The sequence below is a fragment of the Poecile atricapillus genome, chromosome 20 (genome assembly GCF_030490865.1).
Source record: "Poecile atricapillus isolate bPoeAtr1 chromosome 20, bPoeAtr1.hap1, whole genome shotgun sequence".
Taxonomy (NCBI): domain Eukaryota; kingdom Metazoa; phylum Chordata; class Aves; order Passeriformes; family Paridae; genus Poecile; species Poecile atricapillus.
In genome coordinates, this window is record NC_081268.1 from 11,054,906 (window position 1) to 11,076,661 (window position 21,756).

At 57.2% G+C, this 21,756-nt stretch overlaps 1 protein-coding gene across 2 annotated transcripts in view; it reads left to right on the forward strand.

The window, feature by feature from the left end:
* The window catches only part of ABCA2 (ATP binding cassette subfamily A member 2), a 34,218-nt gene that overhangs the window by 7,869 nt on the left and 4,593 nt on the right, over positions 1-21,756 (forward strand). The window contains exons 3-42 of one of the 2 annotated variants that reach the window (XM_058853387.1): positions 2,110-2,221; positions 2,646-2,812; positions 3,009-3,136; positions 3,305-3,397; positions 3,842-4,027; positions 4,109-4,327; positions 4,973-5,307; positions 5,554-5,713; positions 5,925-6,053; positions 6,333-6,500; positions 7,236-7,332; positions 7,686-7,859; positions 7,940-8,042; positions 8,592-8,706; positions 9,056-9,246; positions 9,456-9,606; positions 9,905-10,109; positions 10,559-10,723; positions 11,008-11,191; positions 11,486-11,698; positions 12,014-12,210; positions 12,291-12,473; positions 12,865-13,049; positions 13,137-13,257; positions 13,996-14,283; positions 15,316-15,534; positions 15,687-15,789; positions 16,122-16,447; positions 16,894-17,107; positions 17,285-17,390; positions 17,679-17,790; positions 18,188-18,248; positions 18,506-18,680; positions 18,765-18,880; positions 19,325-19,472; positions 19,680-19,803; positions 20,396-20,528; positions 20,702-20,819; positions 20,932-21,110; positions 21,376-21,517. In XM_058853387.1, coding sequence (XP_058709370.1) covers positions 2,110-2,221; positions 2,646-2,812; positions 3,009-3,136; positions 3,305-3,397; positions 3,842-4,027; positions 4,109-4,327; positions 4,973-5,307; positions 5,554-5,713; positions 5,925-6,053; positions 6,333-6,500; positions 7,236-7,332; positions 7,686-7,859; positions 7,940-8,042; positions 8,592-8,706; positions 9,056-9,246; positions 9,456-9,606; positions 9,905-10,109; positions 10,559-10,723; positions 11,008-11,191; positions 11,486-11,698; positions 12,014-12,210; positions 12,291-12,473; positions 12,865-13,049; positions 13,137-13,257; positions 13,996-14,283; positions 15,316-15,534; positions 15,687-15,789; positions 16,122-16,447; positions 16,894-17,107; positions 17,285-17,390; positions 17,679-17,790; positions 18,188-18,248; positions 18,506-18,680; positions 18,765-18,880; positions 19,325-19,472; positions 19,680-19,803; positions 20,396-20,528; positions 20,702-20,819; positions 20,932-21,110; positions 21,376-21,517 — 6,545 coding nt within the window. The remainder of the gene's footprint in view (positions 1-2,109; positions 2,222-2,645; positions 2,813-3,008; positions 3,137-3,304; positions 3,398-3,841; positions 4,028-4,108; positions 4,328-4,972; positions 5,308-5,553; positions 5,714-5,924; positions 6,054-6,332; positions 6,501-7,235; positions 7,333-7,685; positions 7,860-7,939; positions 8,043-8,591; positions 8,707-9,055; positions 9,247-9,455; positions 9,607-9,904; positions 10,110-10,558; positions 10,724-11,007; positions 11,192-11,485; positions 11,699-12,013; positions 12,211-12,290; positions 12,474-12,864; positions 13,050-13,136; positions 13,258-13,995; positions 14,284-15,315; positions 15,535-15,686; positions 15,790-16,121; positions 16,448-16,893; positions 17,108-17,284; positions 17,391-17,678; positions 17,791-18,187; positions 18,249-18,505; positions 18,681-18,764; positions 18,881-19,324; positions 19,473-19,679; positions 19,804-20,395; positions 20,529-20,701; positions 20,820-20,931; positions 21,111-21,375; positions 21,518-21,756) is intronic. The other variant, XM_058853388.1, reaches the window with a different exon arrangement.

Sequence of the window (21,756 nt, forward strand, 5' to 3'; positions counted from 1 at the left end):
GTCCCAGCCTAGGGAGGTTCCCCTGGGGGTTGCAGGACCAACCAGCCTGGGCCTGTCATCAGCATGGACATTTTGCATGGGGAAGGGCAAGCTGGATGGTGCTGGAACAGCCACAGTCCACCTGAGTTGTTGAGGGTCAGCTGGGGTGGCTCTGGGAAGGGGTCCCCACTTGTGGGGGAACGTGACCTAAAGGAAGCCCTATGCCTGACCTGGGGGCACTCAGAGGCCTGGCAGGATGATAAATTGATGGGGCTGGAGCTGAGGGCTCTGGGAGAATTCCAGCTGGAACTCTGATGCCTGCAGGCTGTGCTGCTGGGAGGAGGCAGCAGAGTGAAGCTGCCGGCTCACAAGGGCCTGTGGATGCCCATTTTGATGGGTGCCCTGGCACAGCAGGGCCAGGGGAGATGCTGGGCACTGATGACCCCCGTGTAACAATGGTTTGAGCCTGTTTTTCAGTGTGTCCCGGCGAGGGAGAGCCTAGCTGCCAGTGCGGTCTGGCTGCGGCAGGCACTGCCTGGGTTCCTGCCTTGGTGCTGACATGTGCTGTGTGTTGTGTGGTTTTTGGTTTGGTTTTTTTGTTCTCTTTTGCTCATGTTTTCTTTTTCTTTCCCACCATCTCCCCTGCCCGCCTGCCCTTCATGCCTCAACTGCATGCGCCAGTCTGTAAGTTGGTGGGACGGGTGGGCTCCTCCCCCCATTCCCTTGCCAGTGCTGGCCTCATAGTCTGGGGAGGAAGAGCCTGGTTTAGATCAACTCACTCTGGCCTAATCCATGCCTCTGTAAACCCCTTGCTGTCCTCCACAGCTGGTGAAGATGAGCTTGGGTGGCATAGTATGGCCCTTGCCTGCTCCTCCCTGGGGACTGACCAGCCATGGTGGTGTACCTCCTTGGTTGATGGTGCTGAGTTCCCCAGGTGCTGGGGCCACTGGTGGCCATGTCCCCAGTCTCTGGGGCTGCATAGGGCTCTCCAGGCCAGGTGGAGGCTTGTCTTACGCCTTCTTCTTGCCTACCTCCTGGAGCAAAGTCTGCTGGGTCCTGTCACCCATGTGGTGTCTTGTGGTCACCCAGTCTTGCCCAGTTGCCAAGGGGTTGGGGCTGGCTCCCACCCTGGCACCACCACCAGGTCCCTGTCTTGGCCCTTTATGGTTGGGACAAGCTGGGATGTGGCACTAGAGCCTCAAGGTCAGCAAGATGCCATGCACTGACTTAGTCACCAAACAGTGGCACAGCCACCAGTGTGGGTTCCACCACCCCAACAGGCTGCTGACCTATGCCGTGTTGCACCTGTCCCTTGTTACTGCCAGAAGCCTGTCTTCACCAGTCACCACTGATTGTGGCCTTGCTAACAGCACTGACCTATCTCTAACTACAGGGTCATTGGCAGGGTGGTGAGAAGAGGGTCCTTGCCTGGCACTGCCCAGTGACAACCTGTGGTCACCATCAGGCTGGGACATTCTGGGCTTGCCCTGCCCTGGGGAAGGACAAGGGAGGGTCCCAACAGGGATGATGACTCAGTGCCAGTGGAGGGGGGAAGGTTTGCCAGCCCTTTGCTGCTTCTTGTTTCTTCCATCTTCCCGCTCTGTGTCTTCATTTCCACCCACCTCCAGCCGCTGCACATTGGGGCAGCTGGGTTTGGGGGGAAGCTGGAGGCTCTGGGAGCTGCAGGTGACAAATCTATTTTCCCTGTTGTATTTTTCCTCCTTTTCTTCTGGAGATCCACCACTGCCTCTGAGGCTACTAACAGGAGGGGCCAGGAGCCTGGAGGAGGTTGGTGGCCATCTTGGGGGCAAGTGTCAGAAATTTGCATCGTTGTGGGGCTCAAAGGAGCCATCAGCCAGAGAAGAGTGGGTGGGGGCAAGAGGGCTGGAGCCAGGGGTGCTGGAGCTGTTTGCAGCCCCTCAGAGTCACCAACCAGGACAGCCCTGGTGGGAAAGCTGCTGACTTCTGACCATGGCCGCCAGCCTCCCATGGGCTCACAGACCCCAGTGCGTGCTTTTCTGAACTGAGTGTCTGTTTCTTTGGTGGCCCCTTCCCCCTCCCTTCCTCTTTGCCTCTCCACCCCACTGCCCGCACTTTCCTTGGCCTCTTCTGCACTCTTACTGGCTCCAGCTTTCTACACGGCGGCCCCACTCACGTCAGCCGGGATCCTGCCAGTCATGCAGTCCCTGTGCCCTGACGGCCAGCGTGATGAGTTTGGCTTCCTGCAGTACTCCAACTCCACGTGAGTCCTCATGCCCTCACCATACACTTCCTCTCTCACCCTTCCTGCTCCCACCCGGAGCCTGCCCCTTTCCACACTGGCACTGCCACTCTGGGGCTGAGGCAGAAGCTGGCATCCCCCAAGTGTTTGGGTGCAGACCACCGTGTCCTTGGTGCAGGGGACACGTCAGTCTGTTCTTCTGTGGGCTCCCAGGTATTCAGTGCTGGGAGGAGGATGGAGGTGGGCCTTGGAAGACACCTTGAGGTGCTGGGGCTCTCCTCTGAACCCTGGCACACTGGATTCAGTGTGCAAACAAGGGCAGTGGTGCCCCATTTCAGACAGGACTGCTGTCCCCTGCACCTGAAGGGCTCTTTCCCCCAGAGCTCTGGGGAAGGTTTCCCCATCCCTCTGTCCCTGAAGCCAAGGTGGTGCTGGGCTCTCACAGGGTGACACAGATTCTGGAGCACCTCAGCGAGGCAGTAGAGCAAAGCAGCCTCTTCGACCCACAGCACCCAGGACTGGAGGAGGAGCTGGAGTCGCTGCGCCGGCACCTGGAGGCCCTCAGCAGCCCTGAGCCCAGCTCCATGGAGACCCACTTCAGCAGCCAAACAGGTGGGCTGTGCTCTGCCTGCCCCTGCTGCCTGTGTGGGCAGGGACAGATAGCGCCAGCTTGCCTGGTACCCAGCAAAGTGATGGTGTGTGGCAGTGCCCTGCCACTGTTCCACATTGCTGCAGGGCCATGTCTGGGGTTGTGCCATGTCCCTGATGCTGGTGGGCTGCTCTGACCTCCCACTTTGTTCCTTTGCAGGACCCAGCTTCACACTGGCATGGGCAGCCAAAGACCAGGGTGAGCTGCGGCGCTTCCTGATGCAGAATCTGTCCCTCCCCAACAGCACAGCTGAGCTGCTCCTGGGCTCCAGTATTGACCTGCGGGAGGTGGGTGACCTCTGGGTTTTGCAGGGGTTTGTGCTGCCCTGTAAATGGCACCCAGCTGGGATTTGTCCTACCCTTCCACCCTACACCACAGCCCTGCTGGGCAAGCTGGTACAGCACTGGTGCTCCACTTTTGGCACACCTGGCAGTCCTGCTCTCATCTCAACGCAGGTGTACTGGCAGTTTTTTGATTCCTTTCCTTTGGTACCTGATGAGACCCATAAGCGAGACCTGTGGGATGGCAAGAAGATGACACAGCTGGAGGTGAGGAGCGATGCTGCATGCAGGGGACATGGTAGGGTAGAGCCTGTCCTCTTGTCCCCTCCATATCCCACCCCAGGTGATTTGGGGGTGTCTGTCCCAGTAGAGGAGTCATGACAGAACATTGTCAGGGGGCAGAGTAGCAGCAGGGATGTCTGGGGTCCATCCTGGTGCTGCCACCAGTTCCCCCAGTGTTACGAGACACACTGGTGCCTATGCCTGGGTTTACCATTGCAGTGGGGGTTGGTGTTGCAGGAGAGACTGTTTCCCTCTTGCATCTGGCATGCAGGGGACCCCTGCTCCCTGCATCTGCACATCCCTTTTCTTCCCCTCCCCATGGAGACCACAGATGCCGTGGGGCTGTTCATGTATGTTTGGGGACACACATAGAGGGGGACCTGGGGGGAGCTCCCATCCCACCAGCTATCTCCATTCTTCGTCTTGTAGAAGAGCTTCCCCAGTGGCTGGAGGAGCCTGCAGGAAGGGCTGGTTCACAGGGTGCTGCAGGACCCAGTGGCAGCCCCACACCAGCCAGCACTGCTCCGCATGCTCTCCCGGGCTCTGGGCCTCACCAGCACTGCTGTGGCACCTGCCATGTCTGATAGCCCCCAAGCCTTCGTCACCGAGATGGAGGTGAGCACCTAATGGGGTAACCTGGGATGCTCTGCCAGAGCAGGCACTGCAGCACTGTCCCTACAACTTCCTGCCCTGTAGAGTGTCCTCTTCACCGGGCCAGTGCTGGAACAGCTGACATGTGAGCAGCACCCAGGGGGACTGCACCGCCTCCTGCGTGTGTCTCCCAGGCAGCAGCCGCTGCTGGTGGCATACCGGGCACTGGCCTGCAATGGCAGCCGAGTCACCCGCCAGGAGCGCTTTGCCCAGCTGGCCTCTAAGCTCCAGGAGCAGGTGGACACCCCCAAGATCGTCAGCAGGGTGAGAGCTGGGCGGGTGGGGCAGGCTGGTGGCAGGGATGAGACTTGGGCAGGGTTTTCTACTCAGCTGGTGTTGTACTGGGATGGGGAACAATTACGTGGCCTGGCTTCTCCTGGTCACCCCCTTCTCTGACATGAGTACCTTCCCACCCCCCACCCCCCCCCACCCCAGCTCCTCCATGGTAAGACCCCAGATGGTTTCCCCTCTGGTTTCCCTTCTAGCATTTGCTTGGACACTGCCTATTGGATGGGACTGGGTGTCCCCAACATCTTCCTAGCTGTCCCTGCCAGCTTCTCTCCTCAGGACCAGCAAAGCCCTTTGTGGCACAGTTCAAGCCTGACTTTGAGGTCGCATTCCTTGTCCCACCCAAGCTTGATGTGTCCTTTGTAGGAACAGAGGATCATCCTTCCTGTCTTGAATGATATCTCATGTCCTCACACAAGTCCCTGCCAGCATTTGCCACCATTCTCACTGCCTCACAGCCATAGATGCACAGCAATGAGTCCAGGGCCTTACACAGCTCCAGCCTTTTAACTAAGAAAGTGGAGTTGCTACTGCTTGGGGTCCTCTTTGGTCCCTTCCTAATGGCAAGCAGGACCCTGTTGTCCCAGCAATGAGTAACTCCTTGTCCACTCATACTCACAGCTGAAGCTGGAGGAAGTGAACAGCACAGCCACCCAGCACCGCCTCCGGGCCCTCCTTGAGGACCTGGTGGAGATGGAGAAGGTTCTCCGGGATATGGACATCCTCTCAGCACTGGCTAAGCTGCTGCCCAGGGGAGCCTGTGTCAGCAAGGCCCCGCCACCCACGGCCAACAGCACCAGCTGGGCCAGCACCAATGTCACAACTGGCAATGCCACGGCAGAGGAGGAGGAGAGCACTGGGGAGGGCCCATCCAGTATCGACAACCCCCAGGGACAGTTTTCAGCATTTGTGCAGCTCTGGGCGGGGCTGCAGCCCATCCTCTGTGGCAACAACCGGTAGGAGTGCTGGGCGATGGCTCCGGGTTCTGCCTGCGCAGGCCAGGGGTGTCACCCCTTGCTGAGCAGGCAGGATGGGTGCTGTACCACAGTCTTGTGCTGCAGCCAAGGATGCTCCCTGTGTTGGCCAGCAGCATGCAGGCACTGGAGTCAGCTTGAAGGCCTGTCTTGGGCAGGGGTGGGGGGTGCCTGCAGCAATGGGTGCTGAGCCTGAAGCAGAGTGGAAAGCCTGAGCTCCCTTTGCAGGACCATCGAGCCTGAGGCATTGAAGCAGGGCAACATGAGCTCGCTGGGCTTCACCAGCAAGGAGCAGCGGAACTTGGGCCTCCTTGTGCACCTGATGACCAGCAACCCCAAAATCCTGTATGCACCTGTGGGCACCGAAGTTGACAAGGTCATCCTGAAGGTGAGGATGGATAGGCTGGGATCCCTGTTCTTCTTCTCCCACCATCCTGCTCTGCAGATGGGCTGTGCAGCAGGGAAGAGGTTGACTGCCGGACACAGGCAGCTCCCACAGGCAGTGGGAGGTGGGCGGGTATCTCCATGGCTGCTAGCCATCCCAGAGAGCAAGAAGCCCTTGCCTCTGCCCACTGTATGACTTTCTGCCTGGCCCCCAGGCCAATGAGACCTTTGCCTTTGTGGGCAACGTCACCCACTACGCCAAGGCATGGCTGAACATCTCCCCTGAGATCCGAGCCTACCTGGAGGAGGGCAGGCTGCAGAGGCGCATCCACTGGCTCCAGCAGGTAGGACAGTGTGGTGAGGATGAACCTGCCTGTGATTTACTGCCCTGGCAGTGGAGAAGGGGTCGTCCTCCCCCCAAATACCCTGTAACTTCTTCATGGGGTACTCCCTGGTATCAACCTTCTCTTGTCGAGACTAGTCTGCATCCCTGCACAGTGTGCACACTGTCCCCCATCCCCAGGAAGAGCTTTAGGTCCTACCTGTGTCCATGGTGGGAGCAGTGACCTGAGAGGCAGGGCATACCCCAGCTTCTCCCTCCCATGTCTTCCTCTCTGTCTCAGTTGACTGCTGACCTCCACAAGCACCCAGAGATCCTGAATGACTCCGACAGTGATGTTCTCCACAACTTTCTCAATGGTAGCTTCTCCCTGCCCAATGCCAGCATCCTGCTCCAGCAGCTGGATACCATTGACAATGCTGCCTGTGGCTGGATCCGCTTCATGGCCAAGGTGAGGTGGAGCCCTTGGAAACCTGTGGGAAAGTTGAACTACTGACAGCCAGGCTCTGTTGGGCTGAAGAGGGTCAGATCCACTTTTTAAGAGCATGGGACAAGGAGTCCTGGTAGAGGTGGTGGCTCCTGCTGTGTCCAGAGCTTTGGGGTAGATATGTAGGGTGGAGGTGCTCACATACTGTTGGCTTCAGGGGCTGGGGCTGGCTTTGGGTGGTACATGCTGTACTGTGTGCAGGCTCTGTGTGCTAGACCCATCCAAGGCCTTGGGATCTCACTAGCCTGCTGGAGCATGTCCAGAGAAGGGCAATGGAGCCAAGGAAGGTTCTGGAGCACAAGTCTGATTAGGAGGGACTGAGAGCTGGGAGAGCTCAGCCTGGAGAAAAGGAGGCTCAGGAGGGACCTTCTAAGTCTCTACAATTACCTAGAATGATGTTGCAGCCAGGTAGGGGTTGGTCTTTTCTCCCAGGTGACAAGTGACAGGACAATAGGAAATCTAAAGTTGTAGTAGGGGAGGTTTAGATTGGATTTTAGGGAAAATTTCTTCACCGAAAGAGTGGTCAGCACTGGAACAGGCTGCCGAGGGCAGTGGTACTACCCCTGTGTTCAAAAATGTGTGAATTTGACACCTGGGGGCACGATTTAATGCTGGGCTTGATAGTGTTTGGGATAATGGACTCAATAATCCTAGAGGTCTTCTCCAATCTTAGTGATTCTATGATCCTTCTCCCACTAGGTCAGCGTGGACATCTTCAAAGGCTTCCCAGATGAGGAGAGCATTGTTAACTACACGCTGAACCAGGCCTACCAGGACAATGTCACGGTCTTTGCCAGTATGTCCCTGGGAACCAGCTCTTCTCAGGGGTCCCTGAAACTTTGCCCTTCTCCAGCTGTGCCCTGAAGCCACTGGCTTCAGGATGTGGGTCCCTTGGTGCATGTGTTGGGTGGATGAGGGGGCTGAGTGTCTCATGGTGCCTATCCTTTGCCCCATGCTGCAGTCCTGGCTCTCCCACTGACATGGCCTGCTCTCTGTGTGCCTTTGCATCCCATGGGGGTCTCACGTCCCTGGCCATGCCACCCATCTCATCCATGGCAGTCCTCACAGTGCCCTCCCCATTCCTGCTTGTTGCTGTGGGCCAGATGATGTGGCTGGCTCCTGTGGACTACCTGCTTCTGCTGCCCACAGGCGTCATCTTCCAGACCAACAGGGATGGCTCATTGCCCCCCCATGTTATGTACAAGATCCGTCAGAATTCCAGCTTCACAGAGAAGACCAACGAGATCCGGCGGGCATACTGGCGGCCTGGCCCCAACACTGGCGGCCGCTTCTACTTTCTCTATGGCTTCGTCTGGATCCAGGGTAAGTGTCAGTGCCCTGCCACAGCTGCCCACAGTCCTGGCCCCTATGCACTCAGCCTAGCCTCACCTTCTCTTCTACAGACATGATGGAGCGTGCTCTCATCAACACATTTGTTGGCCATGACGTGGTGGAGCCTGGCAACTATGTACAGATGTTCCCATACCCGTGTTATACCCGGGATGAGTGAGTAACACTCACCTGCAGGACCTTCCTCCTTCCACTTTGCAGGCCAGGATACTTTAGCTGGGAAAAGGGAACAAGTTTGGGGGCCTGAAAGAGACTGATGACACTGGGAGTGATGAGCAACCAGTTAAGTCCAATTCCTTGGACTACCAGGCTCAGGAAGGTCGGGGAAAGTAAAGGAATGGCACATGGATCTGTTGGTGGTTATGGATTACAGTGGTCTGGAGGCAATGCCTGTAGAAGTCCCAGACCCACCAACACTTCTGGGCAGGAGGTTGGAGAGGGCCCCATCAGGGCCACCAGGGTAGGTAGGGCCCTGGGCTGAGCCCTTGGCTACTGCCAGCGTGCAAAGGCCTGTCAGCCACGACACTGGATTGTCCTGTGGGCTCACTGGAGAAGTTCTTTTAGGGCATTAAGGAGGTGCTGGGTTAGAGACTGGTTGTCCCTGAGCAGTGGGAAAACCCCTCCAAGGCCCCATGGTCTCCGCAGGGTCTCTGCAGGTCTCTGTGGCAGTGCCACCATCCAGTTCTCCCCTCTCTACCCCATCAGCTTTCTCTTTGTCATCGAGCACATGATGCCCCTATGCATGGTGATCTCCTGGGTCTACTCTGTGGCCATGATGATCCAGCACATTGTGACAGAGAAGGAGCATCGCCTGAAGGAGGTAGGGATGGTGGAAGAGATTCCTGGGGAGGAGTGTTCATATCTGAGCCCTGCATTCTGTGCTGGGTCCCTGGTCACCTTCCTTGTATTTCTGGGTTACATGAACTAGGGCAGATGCAGTTCCTAAATCCTTGGGCTGAGCTGGTCCTTCTGAGTTTCCTCTGCTTGAGATGAGCCCTGCCCAGCACTGGAGGGAGCTGAGCTCTTTGGCACCCCAATAGAGGGTGCTGTGTCGTGCCCACTCCCAGCAGTTCCCTTGGTGCTACCCCTTGCCCTCCCAGCCCAGTGAGAATGGAAGCAGGGGTGCACAGGGCTGGGGACAGCCCTGCTGAGTAGTGTTGGCCTCACAGGTGATGAAGATGATGGGCCTGAACAATGCAGTGCACTGGGTGGCTTGGTTCATCACTGGCTTTGTGCAGCTTTCCATCTCGGTCACAGCACTCACTGCCATTCTCAAGTACGGCAAGGTCCTGATGCACAGCGACGTCCTCATCATATGGCTCTTCCTTGCCATCTATGCTGTGGCCACCATCATGTTCTGGTGAGCTGCCTGGTCTGTGCTAGACAGGAAAGGGGCATGGGGAGTGCCAGGTTTTTAGAGCAAGGGTGCTGGGAGCTGTGTGGGCAAGGGCTGGTGGAGGGGCACAAGTCCCTCCAAGCAGCTGATTTGGGGAGCCAATTGCCAGAACCAGATGGTGTGGGGAAAGTCCTGGTGGGTTGGGATCCAAGGAGATGCTGTCCTCCCTGCAGCTTTCTGGTATCGGTGCTCTACTCCAAGGCCAAGCTGGCCTCTGCCTGTGGCGGCATCATCTACTTTCTCAGCTATGTGCCCTACATGTATGTGGCCATCCGGGAGGAGGTGGCACATGACAAGATCACAGCCTTTGAGAAGTGCATTGCGGTGAGTTGGCTGCAGCAGCTGGGAACGTACTTAGTCCCAGGATTGCCTCAGGTACCTCATGTCCACTACAAAGCTACCAAGCTGTCACCAAGCCCAGGGCAAGCCCTTGCCAGTATGAACCAACTCCCTCTGGGGCTTTGGCAGTATCTCCAGGAGGTTTGGTGCCTTTCAGGGCCAGGAGCATTTCCATGGGGCTGGGTGGGGCAATGCTGGGAAGGAATTCACCCCAACCTGTTCCTCTGGAGCTGGCCTGTGGTTCCTGCTGACCTCCCATTCCCTTCCCTCCACCTCTTCACAGTCCCTCATGTCCACCACAGCCTTTGGGTTGGGCTCCAAGTACTTTGCGCTGTATGAGGTGGCTGGCGTGGGTATCCAGTGGCACACCTTCAGCCAGTCACCCGTGGAAGGCGATGACTTCAACCTCCTGCTTTCCATGATGATGCTCGTCGTGGATGCCATGGTGTATGGGGTGCTCACGTGGTACATCGAGGCCGTGCACCCGGGTATGTGTGGGCAGAGGGGCATGAGGGCACCCCAGACCTTACGGGAGCCTTTTTGCTAGACATGCCCACATGTCTTATCTGCTGGTATCAGCCAGATGTCTCAGTTCAGGGGCTAGCTGTAGCAAAGCCAGATGTCCACAGCTGAGATACCAGTCCCCTTTATCTCACTTTGTAGAAGCATCTCAGTTGCTCCCTGTTTTTTTTATTGTAAAGCTGAAGCATGAGCCAGCCCAACCCAAATCCCAAAGGACTTTGTTTCCTAGCACAGACCACAGAGCTGCCCTGAGCCCAGCTGTCTGGAGCGTTCTCAGCCCCCACCCTGCAGTAGTGACCTGACCTGGGAAAACCCCCAAGCCTGTGCCCATGCCAAGCTCTGACCCAGTCCTCAGCAGCTTCTGCATGGCCCTGGGTGTAGGGTTGGCCCTGACTCCCTGGCGCTGTGGTTGCAGGCATGTTCGGCCTGCCACGGCCCTGGTACTTCCCTTTCCAGAAGTCTTACTGGCTGGGCAATGGGCGTGTGGAGACCTGGGAGTGGACCTGGCCATGGTCACGCACCACCCGCCTCAGCATCATGGAGGAGGATCAGGCCTGTGCCATGGAGAGCCGGAGGCTGGGTGAGGGCAGTGGGGAGCAGAAGTGGGTGGCACAAGGGTGGCCCTGCCTCTGCCACAGGCCTTGGCCATGGACTCCTGTGCTCTTGCCAGGGCAGAATACTGGGCCTTTCTGGGAGCTGCGACTGTGGTGTGGGAGGGGGAAAATTGGTGAGAAGCAGAGGGGAAGGGACCACAAGCCACATTGCCACCATAGGATGGAGGCGGATTGATTGATTCCCAGGGAGCCCCACTCAAAGCCTGGCTTCCCTGCCCTCCCCTGACTCCTCACCATCCTACTGTCACAGCAGAGGAGACAAGGGGCATCGAGGAGGAGCCGACCCACCTCCCATTGGTTGTCTGCATCGACAAGCTCACCAAAGTCTACAAGACAGACAAGAAGCTGGCACTAAACAAGCTGAGCCTCAACCTCTACGAGAACCAGGTTGTGTCCTTCCTGGGGCACAATGGTGCAGGCAAGACTACCACCATGTGAGTACCTGTCCATGTAGACAGAGACCATGTTCCTCTGGCCAGCTGCAGGGTGTGAGGCAGGGACTTCGGGATGTCTCTGCAGGGTCCTGTGGCAGCTGATGCCATGCCCAGAGGGCAGCAGTATGGGTGTGGGGCTAGCACAAACAGGGGACAAGGCAGTAGGCTCATGGCTTTGTGCTGATACTGCTCTGCCTGGGGCCGAGCAGATGCTCCCAGAGGTGGTGGTTGGGATTGGGGCCAGACTGAGGAATATGAGCTCCCTCACACTGTTGCCTTTCTCCATCCATCCAGGTCCATCCTCACTGGCTTGTTCCCTCCAACATCGGGCTCTGCTACCATCTATGGCCATGATATCCGTACAGAGATGGACAAGATCCGAAAGAACCTGGGCATGTGTCCCCAGCACAATGTGCTCTTTGACAGGCTGACGGTGGAGGAGCATCTCTGGTTCTACTCGCAGCTCAAGAGCATGGCAGAGGAGGAGATCCGCAAGGAGATGGACAAGTAGGCACCCTCCAGCTCCTTTGTCTTCATCCATGCCTTTGGCATGAGTGAGTCTCCTTCCTGCTTGCTATGCCAGGAGGGGTGATCTGGTGGCAGAGGAGTCCCATAGAGCAGTTTCACCAAGTATTTTCCCACCCTAGGGGTGTCAGGCTGTGGAAGTGAGCAGAAGATGCTCATAGCCTGACTGCAGCTGGGCAGTCCCAGCAGCCGAAAGCTGCAGATACCATGTGGGGAAGAGGCATTACATACTCCTCACAGGCACTGAGCACCATTACAGCCCCTCCAGCATTCCTGATGCTTCTGCCCTGTCCCCAGGATGATTGAGGATCTGGAACTCTCCAACAAACGGCACTGCCAGGTGCAGACTCTCTCGGGTGGCATGAAGAGGAAGCTGTCAGTGGCCATTGCCTTTGTGGGTGGGTCGCGGGCTGTTATCTTGGACGAACCCACAGCTGGTGTGGACCCATATGCCCGAAGGGCCATCTGGGACCTCATCCTCAAGTACAAGCCAGGTGAGCAGAGCTGGGCAGAGCCCGGCATGCTCCTCTGTGGCAGCCATGGCTCCTCTGCTGAAGCTTTGTGCTGCCATCAGGGAGGACCATCTTGCTCTCCACACACCACATGGATGAGGCTGACCTGCTGGGGGACCGCATTGCCATCATCTCCCATGGCAAGCTCAAGTGCTGTGGTTCCCCGTTGTTCCTCAAGAGCACCTATGGTGACGGCTACAAGCTGACAGTGGTGAAGAAGCAGTCGGACACCAGGAATGGCACAGGTCTTGGGAGTAGTGGGACCCTTTGTTAAGGCAGTAGATGGCACCAGCTCTTCTTCAGCCCAGCAAAGGAGAAGTCAACACCCAAGTACTCCCATCCTGAGTCTCCTTAGGCCACATGGAGGGCAAAGGGGATGGGCATGGGTGTAGGAGGTCCCAGCTGGGTCCTTGGCCAGACCTTACACAGTGGCATTTGTCTTCAGGTGCTGGTTTTTATTGAGCCTGTGGGTTGCCCACTGAGATGTCCAGCGTGGGCCACATTGCAGAACACCATCCCCAGGCCAATGAGGGTGACACGGAAACTCCTGTAGCACTGGGGAGTGGGGGAAATGTGGTGGGTCTTGGTGTGAAGCTAAGTGTGAACTGACCAATGGGTACTGTCCCTCTGCCCCAGATCCAGGCCAGCCACACAGCCCCCTGGGCCACTCATCTGTCAGCCCCTGCTCTGAGCCTCGTGTCTCCCAGTTCATCAAGAAGTACGTGGCCTCCTGCCTCCTCATCTCAGACACCAACACAGAGCTCTCCTACATCCTGCCCAGTGAGGCTGTCAAGAAAGGCTGCTTTGAGAGGCTCTTCCAGGTACCTGCAGGGGTGGCAGAATGTGCAGGCAAGGCGTTGTGGCACTGTGGACATCTGTCCTCCTCACACAGCACTTTGCTCCCACAGCACTTGGAGCAGAGCCTGGAAGAGCTGGACCTCACCAGTTTTGGGCTGATGGACACCACACTGGAGGAGGTTTTCCTGAAGGTGTCTGAGGAGGACCAGTCTCTGGAAAACAGTGACGTGGGTACGGGCACTGGCGGAGGCACAAGGTGCTGCTGGGGTAAATGAGGGGCTGTGTGATCTTGCTGGCCTTGGTGGCTGCAGGAATCTCCTGTCCCAGGTAGAGGAGAGATTTCCAGCAGAGCCCATCCTGGCCGAGGGCAACCAGCCTCTGCTCCACTCTGGGATAGTGGCTATAGTTACTCCCACCTGGAATAGCGGCTAACTCTGGTGTCCTCAGCACAGGTCTCCAGAGAATGCCACAGAGATGCTCCAAGGGCTGGAGTACCTCTGCCATGGAGCCAGGCTAGGAGAGCTGTGGGTGTTGACCTGGAGAAGGCTCCAGAGAGACCTTATGGCACCTTCTAATGCCTAAAGGGGGCTTGAAAAAATGAGAGAGGACTTTACATGGGCAGATAGTGTTAGAATAAGGGGGGAATGGTTTTAAACTAAAAGAGGAAAAGTTTAGATTAGATGGTAGAAGGAAATTCTCCCCTGTGAGCGTGGTGGAGGCCCCTGGCACAGGTTGTGCAGAGGAGCTGTGGGTACACTATCCCTGGAAGTGTTCAAGGTTGGATGGGGCTTGGAGCAACCTGGTCTAGCAAAAGGTGTCCCTGTACATGGCAGGGGTGTGGAATGAGATGATTGACCAACCCAATCATCTTCCAACCCAAACCAGTCTGTGATACGATCCATCCCCAGTTGGTGCCATGCTGCAATGAAGAGTAGCGTGGCTGGTGGCAACCCATGTTTTTTCTTTCAGACATGAAGGAATCCAAGGATGCCCTGCAGCCACCCGCCTCTGAGCTGAGCCCAAAGTCTGAAGCCAACGGAGAGCCTCTGGTCGAAGCAGCCATGCCAGAGAAGCCCGAGGTGGAGCTCAGCAACCTGGTGACGTGCTCCAAGCTGGCGCAGTCGCAGGCATCCCTGCGCTCAGCGTCCTCGGTGGGCTCCGTGCGCGGCGATGAAGGTGGGGCTTATTCCGAATTCTTTGGGGATTACGCGCCCCTGTTCGATAACCGGCAGGACCCCGATAACATCAGTCTGCAAGGTTGGTGCCGCTGGTGCCCGGCCAGCGGCAGGGGCCAGGGGAGGCACTTATCTGGGACATGAGGGTTTGCCTAGGGTAGGCAGAGCTGGCCTGGTCTCTTGGGGTATGTGGTTGTGTCTGAGATGAGTGGCTGTGACTGCTGGGACAAGAGCCTGCGGGGAGGGGGCTGATGGAGCATCCAGCAGCACAGCACCCAGAGAGCCACAGCCTGGGTGGGAGGGCTGGGAACAGGCTCCTTCCACAAGCTTGCATCCCATACTGGTAGGGTGTGCATGAGGATCTCATGCCAATGTGTGGAGCCAGTGAGAGCAGCCTGTGTTGGCTCTGCCTCTGTGTCCTTTGGGTCTCCAGTGCCACCTTGCAGACTTGCCCCACTAACATGCCCTCTTCCTACACTGGCACCAGTTGGGTTTCTTCTCTTGGTCCTTGGGCACTGTCACCTTCCAGGTGATGGCTTTACCTGTCATACCCTGCCCTAGGTGCATGGCTCTCCCTGCCTGGATGCTGGGATTGCTGGGTAGAGAGGGTTCAGGAAAGCCTTGAGGTTATTGCTGTAGTCAGAGATCCTGTTCTGGGTTATCTCACAACTCTTGTGACTACTTTAGGGATGTACCACCTCTTCCCCCCATCAGGGCTGTGGAAAGCAGAGCTGTGACAGTGCTGTGACAGAGCTCCCACTGTCTTGCTGGGACTCTCACCTGTGTCTTGTCCCCTTTTCCTGACTGTGCTGACCCCCCTCCAGCTGGCAGAGCTGATGGGAAAATGGAGGGGTCCTAGAAAAAAGCAGCAAATTAGATTGTTTTTTTAAAAACTATTGTTGAAATTTTCATTTTGGGGCTGAGAGGAACCTGTCAGCCAGATACCTCGCTTCCCACTGCGCTGCTGCTGTGGCCCAGTGGCAGAGTTGGGGTTGGGTGCTGCCCTGACTCTTGGGGTGGCTGAGCTGGGCTGAGTGTCTGGCTCAGCTTCCTGGGAGCCCAGGCAGGTGTGGGAGCAACTGTGCCAGAGGGCTGATGTCCCTTTCCCTCCCAGAGCAAGAAGCAGAGGTGGAAGCAGAGGATTGTGACCTGGCAGGTCAGGGGAGCTTCAAGCTGGAAGGCTCATGGCTGAAGCTGCGCCAGTTCCATGGGCTGATAGTCAAACGCTTCCACTGCGCCAAGCGCAACACCAAGGCCCTCTTCTCACAGATCCTCCTGCCCGCCTTTTTCGTCTGTGTGGCCATGACTGTGGCGCTCTCCGTGCCTGAAATAGGTGCGTGCAAGCCGCCTACCTACCTGCGTGCTGGGAGACCTGTTCTGCCTGCCCCAGTGTGGCCACTGGCTGCAGGAGGACAAGGCCAAGGCAGTCTCCCTGTATGCAGTGGTGCTGTGGGTACGAGCAGGTTCCTGTCTCTGTCCCCACAGGTGATCTGCCACCCCTCATCCTCTCGCCATCCCAGTACCACAACTACACCCAGCCCAAGGGCAACTTCATTCCATACGCCAACGAGGAACGGCATGAGTACCGGTGAGAGCTGCCACCACTGGTGACCAGCACCCCGTGCCCAAGGCCCATCCCTGACTCCATCTGTGGGACTGCAAGGGGGGCAAGTGGGGAGGGCAGCCCACAGCAGGCTTAGTGCCTGGGCTGGCTCAGGCTTGGAGCAGAGCCCTGACAGAAAGCAAGCTCTATCCTGGCCAGGGTGTCTCTGGGAGATGTGCCAGCCCTAACACTGTGACTAACAGCTCAGTCATGCCAGGCACAGGCTGTGTGTGCCCATAAGTGCCAAGGCATCAGGGAGGTCCCAGAAGAAGATGGCCATGGTGCTGAGACTTGTCTCCTGGTCCTTGCTCCTGCAGCATTAGGCTGTCTCCCGATGCCAGCCCTCAGCAGCTGGTGAACACTTTCCATCTGCCCTCTGGTGTGGGGGCCACCTGCGTGTTAAAGACACCCTTCAACAACACGCTGGACCAGCCCATGCAGACCCTCAACCTCAACAGCAATGAGTCCAAAATGCTGGCAGCCAAGTACTTTGATGCCATGTGCATCGACTCCTTCACCCAGGGCCTTCCACTTTCCAACTTTGTGCCGCCACCTCCATCCCCGGCTCCCTCTGACTACCCCGTGTCAGTGGATGAGGACCTGCTCCATGCCTGGAACTCCACAACCTTCTCCACTGTTAAAGGTATCAGCTATGCTGGGTGCTTTTGTGTCTGGGATTTGTCTCCAGCAGGGAGATGATGCCTCTCCTCACAGAAGTGGCTCCAGGGACCCCTGGGAGTACCTGTTAGTCTGGCCTGGCCACACAGCCAGAGCTTTGTTGGGCTGAACTTGTGGGTTTGGCTCTGGAACACGGTCCTCATTCAGCCCCACCCATGCCAGTGGAGCCCTTGGATGGTGACGCTGTCACAAAGCCCTGTGGCCAGCCTTGCGTCACCTTTGCTGGATGTGGTCCCCAGCGCTTTCTTTCTCCAGCCACACTTCATGGCCCATCTCTGAATCTCTGTTCCCCCAAAGCTTTTCACATGTCCATCTCTTGGTCACCAGAACCCTTGCTGCCCAACCCTCATGTTGTCCCCAGCAGCTGAGGCAGGCAGGAGCCTGGCTGTAGCCACCCCTTCTGCTCCTCAGGGACTGTGACCTCAGCCCCTGCCCTGCCCCGCATCATCCATGAGCCCATCAAGTGCACGTGCTCCATGCAGGGGACCGGCTTCTCCTGTCCTAGTGGCGTGGGGGGCCATCCCCCGCAGATGAAGGTGGTGACAGGGGACATCCTGACAGACATCACAGGGCGCAACGTCTCCGAGTATCTGCTCTACACCTCGGACCGCTTCCGGCTGCACAGGCAAGAGGGGAGGCTGGGAGGGTCTGCCATGCACCATAGAGCAGGTGTGAGAACCAGGGGCCTGGGGACATCTGCCCCAGGGTGCTGACTGGAGTCAGCAACATGCTCAAGCATTGTTCCACCCCTGGAGGTGGGGGACAGCAGTTTCAGCTTCCACAACAATGCCTTGTTCCACAGGTATGGGGCACTTACATTTGGAAATGTCCAGAAATCCATCCCGGCCTCCTTCGGAGCCAGGGCTCCGGCCACAGTGCGCAAGATTGCTGTGCGGAGAACGGCCCAGGTGGGACAGCACTGCACCTCAGGGGAGGGGACATAGGTGGGGAGGAAAGGGGACACCCCTGGAATGGCTCTGCTGCCTTGCTCTCCAAGTGCTTTGGGAGGCTTCAGCCATGGGGGAGTGATCAGCAGGTCACCCAGCACAGTCAGCAATGGCCTGTTCTCCCCACAGCCTTGAGCACAGGACACCTGCGCTGTGGCTGGCTGTCACTCCCATCCTATCGCTCCCTCCCAGTACATCTCTGGGCCCAGCTCTCTTGCCATCTCCCCCCGTTCTGCTCTCCTCCTCCAGGTCTTCTACAACAACAAAGGCTACCACAGCATGCCCACATACCTCAATGCCCTCAACAACGCCATCCTGAGAGCCAACCTGCCCAAGAGCAAGGGCAACCCTGCTGCCTATGGTGAGGATCTGGAGGTATTTGAGGGCAGGAGCATGTCAGAAACAGCATTAAGGGCATGGTCCAACCAGGCTCCAAAGTGCAGTGTCCACCTTGGGCCAAGCAGGCTAGTGTCCAACTGGAACAAGGGTTCACACACCTCTGCTCTGAGATATGAGAGCTGGGATGTCCCAAAGTGCTGTTTGAAAGTGGCTGGGGTTGTGACATGTCCAAGGGTGCTCTCCAGTGAGGGGAAGGCTTGACCTTGAGGTGCTGAGTTGCTTCAGAGAGCCCAGCTCCTTCTGAGGTTCAGGTTGGAAACTCATCCTGCTCAGAGCCAGGACCAGGCAGACTGGGAACAGGCATCTGTGTCCCAAGCCAGTTTTCATGCTTCCATGTTTCTTCTTGGTCGTTGTTGCAGGCATCACAGTCACCAATCACCCCATGAACAAAACGAGTGCCAGCCTGTCCCTGGATTACCTGTAGGTCCAAGGAGAGGAGGGTCTGAGGGAGGGTGGCTATTGCATGGGAGGTAGGGGGCTTTTTACTGGTGGTTGCAGAGGAAGGCCAAGGCTTCTGCTCCACAGGCTGCATGATGGGGAGGACAGGGTGGCTGTGATGTGGGGGTCCCTGTGCCATGCCCTGCTCTGTGCACAGTGACTGTCCCACATCAGAGTGGTGGCTGTTCCCAAGACAACCAAGGGTGATGGAGTCCCTGCTTTCCTTGCTCCCCATCCAGCCTGCAAGGCACAGATGTGGTGATCGCCATCTTCATCATTGTGGCCATGTCCTTTGTCCCAGCCAGCTTTGTCGTATTCCTGGTGGCCGAAAAGGCCACCAAGGCCAAACACTTGCAGTTTGTGAGTGGCTGTGACCCTGTCATCTACTGGTTGGCCAACTACATGTGGGACATGGTAAGCAGGACCACTTGGCGCCACTGGCCAAGCCTCTGGAGCTGTGCCAGGGAGTGGGTAGTCACAGAACTTTCTCTTCTCCAGCTAAACTACCTGGTGCCAGCCACATGCTGCATCATCATCCTGTTTGTGTTTGACCTCCCAGCATATACCTCTCCCACCAACTTCCCTGCTGTCCTCTCCCTCTTCCTGCTTTATGGGTATGTTGCGCAGAGATCAGGAGGCACTGGGGATGCCTCCAGAGTCTTATGGGGTGGTGGTTTTAAATGAAAATATAGTCATTTAGACCAGATATTAAGAAGAAATTTTTCTGGATGGGGTGGTGAGGCCCTGCCACAGATTGCCCAGAGAAGCTGTGGCTGCCCCATTCATGGAAATGTTGTAAGGCCAGGTTGGACAGCTTGGAGCGCTAGTGAAAGGTGTCCCTGCCCATGGCCAGGGACTGGATTAGATGACCTTGGAAGGTTCTTTCCAGTCCAAACTGTTATGTGATGTTCTGCAGCTCCTATAGCTGGTTGGGGTGTGGTGACTGTGAGGGCTGGAGTGGGAGAGCCTGGGAACAGCAGGACGGCAATGGACAGTCCCAAGTCTGGGGGCCCCTCTGCTGCCATACTGACGTGTGCTGCTTCTTCTCACCTCCCCAGCTGGTCCATCACCCCTATTATGTACCCAGCCTCCTTCTGGTTTGAGGTGCCCAGCTCCGCTTATGTCTTCCTTATCGTCATCAACCTCTTCATTGGCATCACAGCCACTGTCGCCACGTTCCTGCTGCAGCTCTTTGAGCACGACAAGGTACCGCATTCACCGCTTTGCTGACAGCCACCGGGAGGGAGATGCTGACATCTGTTGTGGAGTGGCTCAGGCTGGGAGGGACCTCAGGAGGTTTCTGTTTCTAGCAGGATCAGCCATGAGACCTGACTGGGCTGGATCTTGGGGATCCTGAGCCTACCACTCACTCAGGGTTGTTTGATGGTTGTGTGCTCTCTGGTGTCCTCACAGGACTTGAAGGTGGTGAACAGCTACCTGAAGAGCTGCTTCCTTGTGTTCCCTAACTACAACCTGGGCCATGGCCTGATGGAGATGGCCTACAATGAATACATCAATGAGTACTATGCCAAGATTGGTATGGTTTCTTGTTCTCTCCCTCCCTTGCTCCAGGGCATGTGGGACTGGAGGGGACCATGATGCTGGCACATCCCCCCAGCCTGCCCCCGTGGGGATGTCCCGAGGCCCAGAGCAGCCTGGAGCAAAAAGCCAAGGGGGTGGACTTGATGAGGCACAGAAGAAGACATGGCTGAGGGTCAGCTGCCTGTGGTGGGCCATCATTTATCTGTGCTATGACAGGAGGGATGGGTGCTGCAGGGACTTTCCTTCCAGACAGGGTTTCTTGGGGGCTGCACTGCCCAACCAACTTTTGCCACAGCTTCATCCTGGCTTCAGAAGCTCCCTGCTTTCTGCTTTTTGAGCAGCTTCTGTATAAAACCCAGGTGCTGCTGGCATTATGAGGGACAGTTTTGGGTCAGGATTTGACAAATGCCTCTGATTCCACTCCCAGTTGGGTTGATTCATCCTACTGAATTTGAGAACTTGCCAGATGATTTCCACAGCACCCATGCACTGAGAGGGAACTGTGTTGCGACCAGCCCAGGCAGCTGTGGTGGGAGAGCATGGGAGCAGTGTCAGTGTCATGGGTCTCTCCTCTTCCTCCTATTCAGGGCAGTTTGATAAAATGAAATCACCCTTTGAATGGGACATCGTGACACGGGGGCTTGTTGCCATGACAATTGAAGGCTTTGTTGGCTTCTTCATCACCATCATGTGCCAGTACAACTTCTTCCGGAAGCCCCAGTGAGTGTGGCACAGGGCAGGGATGTTGGGGCTGGCCATGGGGTAAAGATTTGCCATTGGGACCCTTGAGCTTCAGGCTGCCCTTCTGGCAGTGTTGAGTGGGAACTGCCTGGGCCTGGCAGGGATGCAGCTCTTGGTCTCACATTCCCCTCTGTCTCTGCCCCCTCCCACAGGCGCCTGCCTGTCTCCACTAAACCCATCGAAGATGACGTTGATGTGGCCAATGAGAGGCACCGGGTCCTGCGTGGTGATGCCGACAATGACATGCTAAAGATCGAGAACCTAACAAAGGTGGGGGTTGCATCAGGCTGCAGGGAGACTCCGGGGACCAGCCCAGCCCAGGGTGGGGCAGTGGGTCCAGGTGGCTCCTGGTGGGATGAGTCCCCATCCCCTTCCCTGCCAGGTGTACAAGTCTCGTAAGATTGGGCGCATCCTGGCTGTGGACCGGCTGTGTGTGGGTGTGCGCCCTGGGGAATGCTTTGGGCTGCTGGGTGTCAACGGTGCAGGCAAGACCACAACATTCAAGATGCTGACAGGGGATGAGAGCACCACAGGTGGAGAGGCCTTCATTAACGGACACAGGTAAGGGGGCTTGGGGTTGGAGGGCTCCCAGGATGAAGCAGCGTGAGTGAACTTGCGTGTCCCAGTGCAACTCTGCAGCCTTGTGTCCTGGGTGACCATCAACCTGGGGTGTGGGGCAAGAGACAGTGGCCCTGTGCTGGGGCTGCCCATTGGAGTTTTTCCTCAGGGAAGATGCTCCAATGTAAAGGCGGGTGAAAGGGGGCTCAGCAGCAGTCCTCACAAAAAGAATTCCTTCTTCCCGCAAACCTTCAGTCCTTTCCCACAGCATCCTGAAGGAGCTCCTGCAGGTCCAGCAGAGCTTGGGCTACTGCCCCCAGTTCGACGCGCTCTTTGATGAACTGACGGCCCAGGAGCACCTGGAGCTCTACACCCGCCTGCGTGGCATCCCCTGGAAAGATGAGGAGCGGGTAGGGCCCTGGGCAAGCACATGTCAGCATCCAAGGCCTGGTGCTGTGCCACAAGCATGGCATCTCACTGGGCAACAGCGACTGAGCTAGTGCTGCTGCTATTGTGACAGTGCCTCCCTGGCAGTGGGCCCACATGGGCTGCCAGAGCCAGGCACATGCACTCACCTGTCCCCACCAGTGCTCATGGCTGTGCCAGGGGCATCTATGAGGCTCCCCTGATTGGCACATGGCTTGTAGTC